The 15,638-nt window shown below is 36.2% G+C and overlaps 1 protein-coding gene across 5 annotated transcripts in view; it reads left to right on the top strand.

Annotated features, from left to right (window-relative positions):
* Nucleotides 1-15,638, top strand: part of CHD9 (chromodomain helicase DNA binding protein 9) — a 99,364-nt gene that overhangs the window by 65,258 nt on the left and 18,468 nt on the right. For all 5 annotated transcript variants that reach the window (XM_075434211.1, XM_075434209.1, XM_075434210.1 and 2 more), the window contains 17 exons: nt 468-644; nt 1,470-1,613; nt 2,126-2,381; nt 3,210-3,420; nt 5,500-5,695; nt 6,478-6,645; nt 7,284-7,463; nt 8,974-9,084; nt 9,779-9,975; nt 10,756-10,955; nt 11,455-11,614; nt 12,578-12,667; nt 13,709-13,812; nt 13,934-14,051; nt 14,731-14,788; nt 15,108-15,150; nt 15,313-15,532. In XM_075434211.1, the coding sequence (XP_075290326.1) occupies nt 468-644; nt 1,470-1,613; nt 2,126-2,381; nt 3,210-3,420; nt 5,500-5,695; nt 6,478-6,645; nt 7,284-7,463; nt 8,974-9,084; nt 9,779-9,975; nt 10,756-10,955; nt 11,455-11,614; nt 12,578-12,667; nt 13,709-13,812; nt 13,934-14,051; nt 14,731-14,788; nt 15,108-15,150; nt 15,313-15,532 (2,633 nt within the window). The remainder of the gene's footprint in view (nt 1-467; nt 645-1,469; nt 1,614-2,125; nt 2,382-3,209; nt 3,421-5,499; nt 5,696-6,477; nt 6,646-7,283; nt 7,464-8,973; nt 9,085-9,778; nt 9,976-10,755; nt 10,956-11,454; nt 11,615-12,577; nt 12,668-13,708; nt 13,813-13,933; nt 14,052-14,730; nt 14,789-15,107; nt 15,151-15,312; nt 15,533-15,638) is intronic.

Below are 15,638 nucleotides of genomic sequence, written 5' to 3'. Positions count from 1 at the left end.
TGCATATTCTCTTTGTCAGACCAACAGAGTAAGCTGGGTAAAAAGTGTTCATTTAGTTCTCAGGTGATATTTTTATTACTTACTGTGTGAGTGTGAAATGCATTACCATTATGTTTTGATTGATTGACTGTAGGGTTTTTCCTGTCAGTCTTTCAGATTTTCCCAGGGTTAAAAATGTGATATGTGCATACACCTTTTGAAACAGTGTTATTAGAAGGTTATATCTGTAATTTTGAAGTGGTTAAAATTTTACTGTTGGTTAGACAATATTGGATTTGTGGCTATGGGTAATTACTCATGAGTATTAACTACACAGTTACAGAGATGTAATAAATGCGTAGGGATGACGAAACAATTTACGATGTAAAATCTGGTATCTGGCTGTTGATAAAATTTCAGCAACAAAATGTTTAAATTGAGTAGATCCTAGGTAATGTAATAAACTTTGTGTGTTGACGAATCTCTAGGGACGTATTGTTCGAGGTACCTACAGATTCCAAGCCATTATCACAACTTTTGAAATGATTCTTGGTGGGTGTCCAGAATTAAATGCAATTGAGTGGCGATGCGTTATTATTGATGAAGCTCACAGACTGAAGAACAAAAATTGCAAACTCCTGGAAGGACTAAAATTAATGAACCTTGTGAGTAACTATATTTCATTTTTTGGGTTTGATTATAGTTAAGTACAGTATGAAAATAAATCATAAATTAGTTTTGCTGATACTCTCTGTATTTTTGATAGCTGTTGCAGGTATGTTTTTCACTAAATAAAACATGGCAAGTTCTAAATGTAAGCAGAATCTGTTTCTGAGTATACTATTCTATAGTTTGTTTTGATTATGGTGAAGATTTTATTTTAAAATTGCTTTATAACAGGAAAATAGTTTTTGTGCAAGGTTTTGTGCAGTAATTAATGCTTAAAAACCTAGCAAGTACTTTAAACAAGTTGTTTAAGAATAAAAGCAAGCAAGTAGAATTTAAAACAGAATTATTGTCTAGTCCCATAGTTAAGGTTTTATTTGATACAGTGCCAGATTTTATAAAGTAGATACTACCATGTATCTTGAGGCTTTCAGTGCACTTACTACAAGATACACCATGACTAGTTCGGAAGTGTTTTCTTCACTTCATTATTACTTTGGAACACTTGCTGCTACGTGTTTTCAGAAGTCGTCCTTTTTTGCTTTCTGATACATGCTGAGTGCATATTTTCCAAGCTACAGAGAGAGAGGATTATACATGTGTCAATATTACAGGAAAAAGTTGAAGTATTCTGTCATTTCTTCACTACAGACGTAGGAAGACAGAATTGAAAGAAAAGCTGGTAGAAAATATGTAGTGTTGTTCTTCATGTACTTAGTGACATGCAGAACTGCCATTTTCAGGTTATGACGCTCAGACTTAAACACAGATTTTATTGCATATGTGTCCACATAAGGTCATGTGACATTTGTTTCCTTTTATAGGAGCATAAAGTGCTGTTAACGGGTACCCCGCTGCAGAACACAGTAGAAGAATTATTTAGCCTGCTTCATTTTCTTGAACCGTTACGTTTTCCTGCGGAATCTACATTCATGCAAGAATTTGGAGACCTTAAAACAGAGGAACAGGTATTGTATGTTGTAGAAGTTCATTTTGAGCTTCAGTGTGTAAGAGTGACTTCCTTGAAGGAAAATCTTTTGGTTTGGGTAATAACCATTACTGTTCCTCGCCCCTCCCCTTCGCTCCCCACGTACCACCTATGAGTTCTTTTGTCATGCAATTTCTCTATACTGTGCAAGCAGTGGAGATCAGTTAAGCATGATATTTTATGTTAAAGAATTATTTTTGCTTTTGGGGGTTGGTTTTATAAATTTGGCAAGTAAATAGTGAAAATAATAAAAACTGAAATTTTCTTCCTTTGTAGGCAGAGTCTTTGCAGACAAGTGCTAAAAAGATTCTGTTTTGGTTTTTGAGTACATTAAAAAAAACTTTAGTAATTTAGGGTTAAAAATAAGGCTGCATCCCCTCTGGAAAATATTTTATGTACGTCTAGGAAAATGGTGATATGGAGTTTGAAAAATTTTAGTTGAACTACAGTATTAGTTTTTCAGGTTCCAAAAAACTGTTGTGTTTCATTTAGGTTCAGAAACTACAAGCTATCTTGAAACCCATGATGCTCAGACGATTGAAAGAGGATGTAGAAAAAAAACTGGCTCCTAAGGAGGAAACTATAATTGAAGTAGAACTAACTAATATTCAGAAGAAATACTATCGAGCAATTTTGGAGAAAAACTTTGCTTTCTTATCCAAGGGAGCAGGACAAGCAAACGTTCCGAATCTGGTTAACACTATGATGGAACTCAGGAAGTGTTGTAATCACCCGTATCTCATCAAAGGTAAATACATGACAAAGACTGATTCTTTTTTTAACTACTTCTGTACCCTTACTTGCTATGAAAGTTCTTACATATTTTAATTTTGATGCTTTTATTAGACTTGCCAAGGACTGGATTAGGTGAAAGCATTTTTTTGGTAGATGTAAGGCAAAGTTGTGAGGGAGTTGCATATTTGAGGCCTGAAACATGAACTTCTTGTTTTGTAGGATTTCACAGAACATTTAGAAGCAATTGTCTCATGGAAATGTTTCATCTCTTTAAAAACAGTGTAAAGAAGAACTTTTAGAGCTAATTTTTAAAATGAATTCTTCTTTCAAGTGATATGCTTTGTGTCAGTTATCATTGCTTTGCTCGGTTATAACTAACTTGGAAGTTTTTCTTCCTTGCAAGAAAATATACTTTAAGCTCTTAAAGTTTTTGCTATTATTTCAGCCATAGTGGGACTTCAGAAAAGATCTTCAAAACACTCTTTTTGAGACTGATGTCCCATTTAACACGTCACAGAGACAAAAGCACCTGTTGTTTTTTAGGTCGTTTTTTACACAAAACTTGAGAACAAGTTGTATTTTTATTTTTGCAGCGGAGTTTGCCTTATTTTAGTTGTTTTTCCTGTGGTGTTCTGCTTAAAGACTTAAGACTTGTTTTCGAAGAACTTAGAAATATATGTTCTTGCTAGACTTCAGTCATCCAGAACTTTATTCTGTCTCCAGCAGTGGCTAATGGAGGATATTTAAAGTAGAACCACTGATTTTTGGTAACTTAGTCTTGTATGTACGTGGAGATATTTGTGTAGATACACCTGTAATACAGAAATACCTTCTTCGATAGGAGCTGAAGAGAAAATCCTTGGAGAGTTTAGAGAAACGTATAGCCCAAGTGCTCCTGACTTCCATCTGCAAGCAATGATCCAGTCTGCTGGTAAATTGGTTCTTATTGATAAACTTCTTCCGAAAATGAAGGTGGGAGGCCACAAGGTCCTTATCTTCTCTCAGATGGTGCGCTGCCTTGATATTTTGGAGGATTACCTCATACATAAAAGGTAAGATATGGTATGTTCTTTCTCCTGTAGTATATTTGTCTCAGCGGGCATGGCTCTGAATGTTAGGGCGGGATTAATGATTACAGCATATGAAAGATAGGGTTTTGGGTTTTTTGCGAATCACTGTGTAACTTGCTGTGTTCTGTGATGGTGTATCATTTGTTCACCAACAAATGAAAAACTTCAGAGAACAACTAAAGAGAGGTTGTTGAGTAAAATGTGTGCCATCAGTTTGTTGCCTTCTGTGTTAAACGTTCTTCTATGTGTGCTTGTCAGAAACCAGGTAAGTTCAAGCTCCATATTGCTCTCCAAACTCCAGAAAGAGAGAATGTGTTCTTTATGTGCATTGTGTTGAACTTGGACCAGGCAGGGGTAATGAAGCTCCTTGCTCCCAGCACAATACGAGTAGCAAATGGTAAACAACTGGAGGTTTGGTTTTTATTAATGTAAAAATAAAAATGTGCTTCTGATCTTTCCTGAATTGCTGCTGCTTTGAATTTTGTGGCAGAAACAAACTACCAGCCATAAAGCAGTTCCTTAGATCAGCTTTTCCTGTCACATTGGATAACACCCTTTAATTATACTCTTGACTCCACGGAAATGAAGAGCTTGTTTAAGCACGTGACTAAATACTATACATACAGCCTTAGCACATAATACCTAACCTTAAACTTGGTTACAATCAGTAGTTACTATATCAACCTGAAAAACTATAAAAAAGCATGGTTCTGGTTGTTTTAGTGGTCCATTTGTTGGAATGTACATACTGCTTTGAAGTGTACGTATGTCACTGAACTACAGAGTAACAGAATTCATGTGTAAAAGCCATAAAAATTAGTATAGATGTCAAGCCTTTCTGCAGCACATACTGGAATGTATATTGAAAATCATTAGTAGATTATATTAATACAACTTTTTTGTGACAAGTTGGTAAAACTTCTGTGCTTCTATGTTTTTTTTGTTTCATAAAGCTATCTATTTGAACTGACAACTCACAGTTTGTATGTTTTAATAGACTAATTTTAACTTCATAGTAGTACTTATAAACCAGTATGGAATGTATTACTTTTTCTGTAACTGTGTAACATTAAGACTAGTGCAGGATATCTATAGATAGAATCTTTTGAAAACCATAGGAGCCAAAGCTTGCTCTATGCTACAGTTTTATTAGAAATGTTAGAGTGAACACATGATTGTACTTAATACTTAACAGAATTCATAACTGTAGGGGATGGCTGCCAGCCAAAATGCCTATGGTCCTGTGGATTATCTGCTGTGCCATTTCATAACTGATTAGAAGAAAAATGGTTGTGAAGCTTTTTGACTAGTAGATACACATTCAGCGTCTTACTCCATTTACAGTGTACAGAAGTATTTGCTCCCTTCTTAAGAATTTTACTTGATTTCAGAAGTTTCATAGGAGTCTTTGTACTTATCAAAGGTAACGGATATGACAGTTTTACTTCAGGCTTTTAAATGTGCTGGTTTTAGTTTCAGAAGCCCTGGATTTGTTGGTGCCTTGATAAAGACTGTTAGAGGTGCGGTCATGTCGTTTTCGTTCCATTTCTCTTCCTCTTGACAGAATGAAAGTGCGGTTGGTCCAGTGACAGCTCACCCAGTACTGCTTTGTGCTGATTACTTGGTTCCCCCTGACATGTTCAGACAATTTGGTATATAATACAATAAGCACGTTATCCTGCTTCTGTGATCCCAGGCAGGGATCCAAGCATAATAGCATTTGACAGTCTTCTAAGTCTCCACATGGGACTTCGGGTTATGGTATGTTTTAATGCCACAAAGTGCCATGGTAATACATGTTTCCTAGTATGTATAATCGTGTACTTGCTTTAGTGGACAAAGTTCAGAAGAACTTGTCTTAAAATACTCAGTGTTTGGGCTTGCTGATGTGTATTAGTACTGCCGCTATGTGAGTTCTGTTGCGATTCCTGGTTATGTTACCCACCGGTAATCACTTTTATTCACTGGAAAGAATATACAAGCAGGAGATCTGTTCTAATCTCCCTTTAAATTATTAAAAACTTTGTCATGATTTGTGTGTGTATCTGTGCCAATTTGCAGGTACTTATATGAACGAATTGATGGGCGAGTACGAGGCAATCTCAGACAAGCTGCAATTGACCGCTTCAGCAAACCAGATTCTGATCGCTTTGTCTTCCTTCTGTGCACCAGAGCTGGGGGCTTGGGCATTAATTTGACTGCAGCAGATACGTGTATAATTTTTGATTCTGACTGGAATCCTCAAAATGATCTGCAGGTAAATTCCTTTGAGCATAGTAGTGAGGCCAGAGAAGTCAAACCTGTCTGATACAGATTTTGTCACTGTGAATATTGTCTCTGTTTTGAACACACGCCATTTTAAAATGTTCAGGTTTTTTTAAGGCATAAGTGTAATAGTTTTTGATGAATACTTTGTACTTGGATAGGAGAGGTCATCTGTGTTTGTCTGGGTTCTAACTTTTCTTTACAATTGATTACTCTTTTAAAGCATAACACAGATAAACTACGTCAGTGAGTTGGTAAAACCCTTAGGATTTTGATGACATTAGGAAAGGGGGTTAGATTTTACGTGTACTGACTAGCACAATTCATGGAAATAGAGCTGTTCAACTAAAACATGGTATATAGAAAAGGATTAATATGTATTAAGAAACAGTGAATTAATCGAATTTAGGAGTTGAATTCTGAAATTGAATACATTCTCAAGTCGCAACTGCTTTACCATTTCTGTCTGGAGGTCAGATGACTTACAAGCTAGCATGTCTGTTAATCTAGTGTTACTGCCAGAGAAATACCATTCAGTAGCATTTAGCACAGATCATTCATGTGCATTGTACTTACTACACTGTTTTTAGAAAACTGTTCACAATGTGGAAAATGTCTGATAGCTTCCACTTGTTTAAGTGTGAATTGACTTCCTTTCGAGTTCGTACGTTTGGTTTTCAGATTGTGCTACAGCAGAAAGAATTTCTTAAAAGGATCATACTTTATTCCTCGTTAAATCTAAATTCTTATTGCTGTTCTCCCTTCCTTCAACAGGCTCAAGCCCGTTGTCACAGGATTGGTCAGAACAAAGCAGTGAAGGTCTACAGACTGATAACGCGTAACTCCTATGAGAGAGAGATGTTTGACAGAGCAAGTCTGAAACTGGGACTGGATAAGGCTGTCTTACAGAGTATGAGTGGAAGAGAAAACAGTGTCGGTGGTGTATGTAAACTTCCTTCTTGAAATAACTCAAATTTTGCTTTTGTAATCATGTGGCAACTACTTTAAATTACAGAGGCTACCTTGTTTCTGTCATTTGCATCTCTTATGTTTTCTGATGTGGACTAACAACATAGTTGGCATAATCTTAAGTGTAGTCAGTTACTGTGATAAATCTTCCACTATTTTCTTGCCTCTTAAGGTCTAAGGTAGATAATGTGAAAGTTAAAACAAGGAGACAAGTTTTTCTTTGTTTCCTTCTCGTATTAGTATCTTCTTTGTATCTTCTCATATTAGTATAATGTGTTATTTTAATAGAAACATTAGTATAATGTGTTACTTTAATAGAAGATGAGATTTACATCTAGTATTAACAGGTAAATTTTTTAAACTTGTGTTTGTCACAGTGTTGAGAAAAGCTGAAACAAAAAAGACACATACTTGTGAAAATGTGTACTGTAACCACATAACAAATTATTTCAACTGCCAGCTAGACTTTTCTCTTAGCTTTTAATAATCTAGATGTTTGTAAATTATAAGGCACAGTTAGGTTGCAGAAACATTGGAAAGGGGAAGAGAAATAGAAAAGATGTGGGGGGGATTTTTTCCTCAACTGTCTAAAACTTGCTTTATTTGCTTAGATCCAACAACTCTCCAAAAAAGAAATAGAAGACTTGCTTCGAAGAGGTGCATATGGTGCCATTATGGATGAAGAAGATGAAGGCTCTAAATTCTGTGAGGAAGACATTGACCAGATTTTGCAGCGTCGTACTAAAACTATCACAATTGAATCAGAGGGAAGGGGCTCCACGTTCGCCAAGGTGCAGAAGCAGCGAGTTGTTCTTGAGCAGTGTAGAACTGTAAATGTAATTAAATGTTGTAATGACTATGTCTTTTGCTGTTGTTATATTTACTTCTATTTAATGTGTATGTTAGGTATATTTTTGGGGTTCTTAGATCTGTGTGTTTATATTAACATGTGCACATGGCAAAATCAGATTTGCATGTACAGATCAAGTAAATGCCAAGAGCATGCTTGAGCAAAGGTGAGTAATAGTGTGCTGCTTTTGAAAAGGCTAGGATTTGTGTGAGATATTATGGAGTGCATTAACCAGGAATATTAAAACAATTTTGTCTACAGATCCATTTGCTTTCAGATACATTAAGAGCAGGAGATAATACATAGAAGACAATAATAAGATGAAAAATTGTCAGGCTTACTCTAAAAATGCCTATGCATACAGTATAGTTTGAACCTTTAGCCTTTTTGATAAGAGTTTTAAAAGCAAAATAAGAAAGCTCCGAAGCAGGGGTGGAGGGTGTGTGTGTATATATATATATATGTACATGATGGGGGCTGAGAATGTAAGGTCTTAGGAGTAATAATCAAGAAGAAAATTGGATTGACACATTCTAATTTTTGTGGGTAAGAGGAAAAACAGTAATATTATAGCATAAAAAAGTTTGTGATGGAAAATTGGATGAACAGAACAAAAAGTAGATTTGGACTCCTTAATTTTCAGAGTGTGTGCAAATATGAATCTGAACAAATACAAATTCAGGTAAATTTAAAAATACAGAAATAATAATTAAAAAAAACCCACCCCAGTATAACTGAGTTTAGAACTTGTGTACTTCAAGAAAGCAGGTGTGTCAATTCCAAAAAAAAAGGCAGCAAAGCAAAAGGAAAGCTTTTTAAGAATATAGATTTGTATTAATTATTTTATAAATATTAATTATACATGTATTTAGGCTTTTATATCTTGTTGATTGTGGATTAGATAAGAAAAAGAATTCTAAAGAAGAGATGGGAAACCAGTTAGGGAATATCATCATCACTGTCTTTTTATCAGGAGGGTTAGGAATTTTTATATATATTTACTGTTTTCCCAGAAGCAGGGTTTCTTAAATGCCTTCTGAAATTAAACTTATTCCATGCTCTCAAGCTTTGATTGTTGGTAGTTTAAACAATCCTTTGAAATTTCCCTCAAGCGAGTACTTTTGCCTGAGATGAAATCCCCAAATGCTGATAAGCCACTTGAGAAGATTCTATTTTCTTCCATTTAAGTAATTTAGATTCAGACTTTAAAGCAGAATAATCTTGCTGCCTACTGTTCTGCTCTCCTGGTGGTGCATAAAAGTTCATTAGATTTTTCTGATATGTTATGGATCTGATTTTAAAAAATTAAGGGGGAGGAGAACTTGTGAGTTGCTTTGTGCTCTAAGTAACTTACTAACAGCTGCTTGGGAGATTTGAAATACGATTAGGCATTCAGACTCTACAAACTTTTGATGTATCATGTTGATAAGATTTGGTTCCGTTTATTACAGGCTAGTTTTGTTGCATCTGGAAACAGGACTGATATTTCACTAGATGATCCCAACTTCTGGCAGAAATGGGCCAAAAAAGCAGAAATAGATATAGATGCTATCAGTGGTAGAGTAAGTACTTTTCTTTTTTCATGCAAGTTTTTTTCAAGTGTATGCTTGCTCTTGAATTCTGAAATAGCATGTGTAGGATTTCTGGTGCTTTTTTGATTAATATTTCAACAAATCAGACTTTCTGCACTGGTTAGTTTGTGCATGGGCAATCAGCCTGCTGATGGCTATAGAATTTCCTGGCTCTTTGCTGTCCCAGAAGAGTCTGGGGGTCTTTTATTTGTGTTGAAGACCTGCAAATGGTTGAAGGTTTGTAATTGTTCTGATTGCCCTGTTTCTCTGTCTGTAAATCCTGAATTGGAATCTGCAAAATAGCTGACTAGGAATTATATCAGTTTTACAACACTGGAAGTTGTGCCCTCTAGTTGAAGACATTCCCATGCAGTCAGTTTTGAAAAGGTTTCAGTGCCCCTTTGTGCTCACAGAGGCTGCAGCGTAGCCTGTGTAAGTATCCAGCGCAGATGAGGTATTCAGTATTGTTAATAGCTAATGTACCAGCAGCATGGTATGAAACCCATTTTTTGTTGCCTTAAATACCACAAAATGTTTTACTTGCTTTATGGGTGTTTACTGTGATGCCTCTGCAAAATATCTGTTAATGACATTAGATAAAAATTGTTGTTTCTGAACTGAAGCCATCTACTTCAGAAAAACTTATCAACTGTTTCTCTGAGGAGGTTTGTTTGAAATTTTGCAGAACAGCCTGGTTATTGATACCCCAAGAATTAGGAAACAAACTCGCCCTTTTAGTGCTACAAAAGATGAGCTGGCCGAGTTGTCTGAAGTGGAGAGCGAGGGTGATGATAAACCAAAGCTCCGCAGGCCTTATGACCGTTCCAATGGATACGGAAGAACAGAATGCTTTCGGGTGGAAAAAAACCTGCTGGTTTATGGGTATTGTATACATCCTTCTTCGTTCTAAGGAGTTGTAAGAAACCATTGTTTTTCCATGGACTAAATTGTATTTATGGAATGACTTTTAGCTATATTGGTAATAACCTGCTGTGTGTATATATATAATTTATTTAGAATATGAATTTATCATGCGCCCTGTATAAATCTGACAATTCTCAATTGGAGGAACACTCAAGAAGAGAGGTGAAAACCATTCTTAAAGAGGATTATGACATTTAATGTGGGCACTACAGTAGTGTCTCTAAAAATCATTACAGTAAGTGCTACAGGCAGGCTCAAAATTCTGTAAATAAATATCTGAAATAAAGACTTGGTAAGTGACTTGGTGTTGATAATTGCAGAACATACTGCACTTCTGTGGGGTGGAAATAGGAACTGAAAATCTAACCAGTTATTTTAAGCAGACTTAAATCAGATATGGTGATTTGGATATAAAATCTTAAGTCTTCTTTTGCTCACCTTACAAGATAAATGACTGTGTGCTTATCAGTATGAGTTCCCATCAGTTTTGTGTCTTAGAAGCCTAAAACAATCATCCATATTTTTTTGTGAACAGGCGAGTTTTTTTAAAAACTCTGTTTTAAACAGATGGAGTTTTGTTGCAAATGTTACTTTCATATTTGCGCGTAGTCACTTAGGCTGAAGGAAGAAAGTGGAAAGCTAAATATTTTACAGAGAAATTCCCTTTTGCAACAGAAATATCCAGGCTACCGAAGTGTTTTGCTTCCAAGTGCTGATTTGTGTTTCGCTTTGGACTAGGTGGGGTCGATGGAGAGAAATTTTGTCGCATGGTCGCTTCAAGAGACAGCTGAATGAGCAGGATGTGGAGATAATTTGCCGAGCTCTGTTAGCCTATTGTCTTGTGCACTACAGAGGGGATGAGAAAATAAAAAGTTTTATATGGGATCTCATTACCCCAACAGAGGATGGGCAAACACGAGAGTTACAGAATCATCTTGGTAAGAACTTAGTGTTTCTGCAGTTAAATAGCCTCATATACATATGCCTGTGGTACTGGCAGAAAAACAGCTAAAAATTCTGTCTGAATGCACCCTACTTCAAAAAGAAGTGGAATTTATTCCAGATAGACAATGCAGTTGATGGGGAAAAGGAGTATCATTTCTGCTTTGCTTTGTTTGATGGCTTACTCAAATGGATCAGTATACTCTGTGTAAGCTTTCCTTTCACTTCAGTTCATCAGAACCTATTCTGTTTCATAGTAGGTGACAACACACTCTCCTTTCTTCCCCCCTCCTGCTTTGTCTGTAGCTGGTGAAATGTACTCCAGAGGTGCTCTGAGAGACAAAAAAGAAAAAAGACTCGTATCTAGAGGCTATGATGCTAGTATTTTTTCTGCACTGCAGGACAGAATACTGGTGTAGGATATAGCATCTGTAAGTGTCGTACGGATCTATACCTACCTGTTGCTGTTACTATATTATATTTTAAATTATATAGGCTTATCAGCCCCTGTGCCTAGAGGAAGAAAAGGAAAAAAAGTGAAGACCCAGGCTAGCACTTTTGATATACATAAAGCAGAATGGCTTCGAAAATACAATCCAGAACATCTGTTGCAAGATGAAGGATACAAAAAGCACATAAAACACCATTGCAACAAGTAAGCAGTAGCTGAAGCATGAACCTCTTTCAATGTTTAAAGATTTTTGGTTTTTTCCTTCTAATTCCTCATTGCCTTACACTTTAAAATACCTTGTGGCACTAGGAAGAAACAACTTTTAATGGTGTTAGCTTGATTAGAATAAATAGGTTGCAGTGTATTAGAAAGATGAAGTGAGTAATTAAAATTTAAAAGAGTTCTGTTATCATTTCTGAAGAAACTGTGTGTTTGTGTTTGTACAGAGAAAGAGAGATGGATATTGCTAGTATGTTTGGGGAGCCTTGTAGAAGCCAAAGGACTAAAGAGTTTGGGAGTGCTTAGCAAAGAAACTGAAAACAGTGAAGTTGTTGCCCCTCAATCTTACGTGCTGTTTACCTGGCATGTTTTCTAGGCTTCTGAGAATCTGAGCTACTGGCTTGCTGTGAGAGCTCATTCGTAGCCGGGAGTGAACTTGTTTTAGATAAATCATTTTTCTATAGCAAAACTTGTCATACTGTGCTGGAAAACTTCATACAGCTGTAGTCAAGAATTGAGATAAAGCATGGAGAAGCCATTGGGGTCATGCACCAAATTCTAAGTGAGAAGGAATGAAACGCTGATGTGCGAGATGTTCGTTGTCAGCCCGCTCCATTCTCTAAGGCAATCTCCCAGGCAGGAAGCGGGAGATAGCTGTTTGTTCTTAGCAGCGTTTTATGAAGCAAGTGAGGAGTGTTCTGCTGGCCCTGGTCTTTGTCTAGGATTTGAAAGAATTTTTGCAATGAAGTGATTTGTGAAAGCTATCACAATAAAAAAGCACTAGGTGACCTGAATTGGAGGTTATCGCTTTGTGTCACTGAAGGAAGTATGTTTTAGGAAAATGACTTAGAAGCCTTGTGATATTACAAAAAACAAAAATCAAAACCATCCATAACTATTGAAAGCTTTTAGAGTACTAATATTTGTACTTTTTTTTTCTTTGTTTAGGGTCTTGCTGCGAGTAAGAATGCTGTATTACTTAAAACAAGAAGTCATTGGTAATGAATTCCAAAAGGTGTTTGATGGAATTGATGCCAGGTGAACTATAGAGAGGTTTTTTTGCTTGTTTATTTCAAGTGTAAACTATCAAATGAAAATTCAGAAGTCTTCGTAGACCTAAACAAGAAATGTAAAACCAAATGTTTGTATCCTTAGGCTGTGAGAAAAATGATTTTGTTTACTCTTATATTTATGTATACTAAACATTTTGTGTGTACTTGATGTGAGGAAGTCCTGCCTTCTATTTCTGAGTCTGGCTATATAAAGTAAAATTACTTGAATGAAATAGACCAAAAAAGTGAGTGAAAAAGAATGCAAAGTATATAGTTCTGTAACTGGCAGGTTTTTCCTGCCTCTTTATGCATGCTTTTGGTTATGTGCTGCATATTCCATCAATTAACTTTTTTTTTTCTTTTGAATGGAAGCATTGCCATTTGGAAACTCTTGAACTCACTGCTACAGGAGCTTGTGATTGATAAAGTTTTGATTTGATTCAGGAAGGTGGTGTAGACTTTTGTGGAAGAACAGTCCATCTTGTGCTGTTAAACACTAAAGCAAATCGTTCTTGGTTTGCTGAGTTACGCAAGCACAAACTGCTAGGAGTTGGCAGAGAGGAAGAATATTATATGCTGATTCTGCTTTCTTTCCCTGTTATTGATGTCTGTCAAATAGAAAATACTAAGCTGTCCGGGTGTTTTGTATTGCTGTTTTTAGGGTCTTACTGAATGCAGAGGTAAAAAACTGTATGCCTTGGTGTCTTCAGGTTACAAAACTGTTCTTAATGATTAATTAGTATTGTATCATCTGGCTTATGTAACTTAGTAGAGTAACCATCCGCTTTGTTACTTGCTATTAAATACCAAAGTCCATTAAAAATTGAAACATTTCAATCCTAGGACTTTTTACAACCTTCAGAGTAATCTTTGAATTAGTTTCCTGGAGATGGAATGTTGTATATGTATGCTTGAAGAGGGAGGCTTTAAAATCACACATGAAGTAGAAATGTACAAAGAGAAAATGAAAAACTATTTCTTCTCTGAATATTATTGATGTTGGTGTGTTGTTGGTGATTCTCCATAGTGAAATTGATGTTTGGGTCCCTGAGCCAGATCACTCTGAAGTTCCTGCGGAGTGGTGGGATGCAGATGCAGATAAGTCCCTTCTGATTGGAGTTTTTAAGCATGGTGAGTAATATGGATGACTACGTATGTACTTCCCACCCCTCAGTATAAACACCCTATGCTCAATTTTTTTGTGGCTTACTCTGAAAGTTGAATTTGTGACACTTTTTTTTCCCCTTTGTAGGTTATGAGAAATACAACACTATCAGAGCAGACCCAGCACTATGCTTCTTGGAAAGGGTTGGCAAGCCAGATGAAAAAGCAGTTGCTGCCGAACAGAGAGCAAATGATTATATTGATGGGTATGGGCACTTAAAAGTGGGCGTGAGTGTTTCGGGACCTTAAAATAAATGAGACTGGATTTGTATGTTGTACTTGATTTGCTTAACTGTTTTTCTACTAATTTCATGTCATTGTTGTGAAGAGTACTGCTTTGATTTTACTCCCACAAAGTGGAACAGAGTTAGGAACAGTGTCACAGAACCATTGAAGTTTGGGATTTCACAGTTAAAGGAAAAATGCAGCAATTTGTTGTTAACAAAAACTCGGCCTTGTGTTGCTGTATCAGAAATATTACTTAAACACTGAAGTGCAAAAACCTTCAGAGGCAGGGTACTACAGACCTGTTTAACTTGATTTCAGATCAGTTGGCTTGGTATATTAGTCTTGTGTAGCTAACCAGTGACCCCAGTAGATCAATATGAGTATCACTGATAACTGCTGAAAGGGAGAACTGCTGATATTTGTTGCTTCATCAGAGAGGTTAGCAGCTGTTGTCATAAAGAATATTTTTGAATGAGAGAGTGAACTGGGGGGGCAGGATTAAAGCCAGAGCTGCCATGATATATTTTCCTCATTTCAAACAGAAAATTAAACAGGGTATCTCTAACTAAATTTAAGTGAGTTTTGCTTAATTGAAAGGAGTAAAATGACTTGTAAAATATTACTAAGATGGATTCTTTTGTGTTGAAATTTTGACAGAGATGTAGAAGATCCAGAATACAAGCCAGCACCAGCAATGTTTAAAGATGACATAGAGGTATAGTAGGCACCTATTAATAGCTCCTTTTAACAGAATGTAATACTTCCACCTTTTTGTTGAGCATATTACTACATTTTTCTGTATTTCTCTACATTGATAGAACTTATTCCTTATGTTTCTGCAGTTGGGGGGGAGGGGGGGAATGGGAGGGAGGAGTTGTCTAATTCTGTTGTATACCTTGTTAGCCATTTGTCCAGAGTGTGTGTTACTCTTGTTCTTTGTCATATTCATAAATTGTCTGCAAGATGTAAGTTTAACCTGAATCTCTGGAGAGGGCTGCTTTTTAAATTTTGCTTCACTTTTGGTTTTTCCACAGGATGATGTTTCATCCCCAGGTGATCTAGTAATAGCAGATGGAGGTAAATATGTAAAAGTTGAAATATGAATCAGTTCAGTCTATTTTGAATTGTTTAATTCTCCTGACTCTTAGCTGAAAGTTGTTTAGATTACCTCATGTAGAACCATGGGCACCAGCAATGATTAACAGCTTTTATTTTTCCTGTGACTTTGTTTTAACATAGATGGACAAATGATGGAAGGAGACAAAATCTATTGGCCCACTCAGTCTGCCTTAACAACACGCCTTCGCCGCCTAATAACAGCTTATCAACGAACAAGTAAAAATAGGCAGGCCCAGCAGATCCAGCCAGCATTCCCAGTACAAACTAGTATTATGCAGCCTCCATACGAAGAAGCTGCTCTAAATCCAAAGATGGCTGCTAAGATTGAAAGACAGCAAAGGTATGTGCAGCGTACAAATAAACATTTTTAATGCATCCTTATATAAAAAATGTTGAAGAAATAATAACTGCTAGCTGCATGGAATAGTGAAGAAAATGACAGAATT

Source organism: Opisthocomus hoazin, chromosome 12, assembly GCF_030867145.1.
Source record: "Opisthocomus hoazin isolate bOpiHoa1 chromosome 12, bOpiHoa1.hap1, whole genome shotgun sequence".
Classification (NCBI taxonomy): Eukaryota; Metazoa; Chordata; class Aves; order Opisthocomiformes; family Opisthocomidae; genus Opisthocomus; species Opisthocomus hoazin.
Note: the sequence above shows the minus strand (reverse complement) of the source record. Positions and strands in the feature narration are given on the sequence as shown.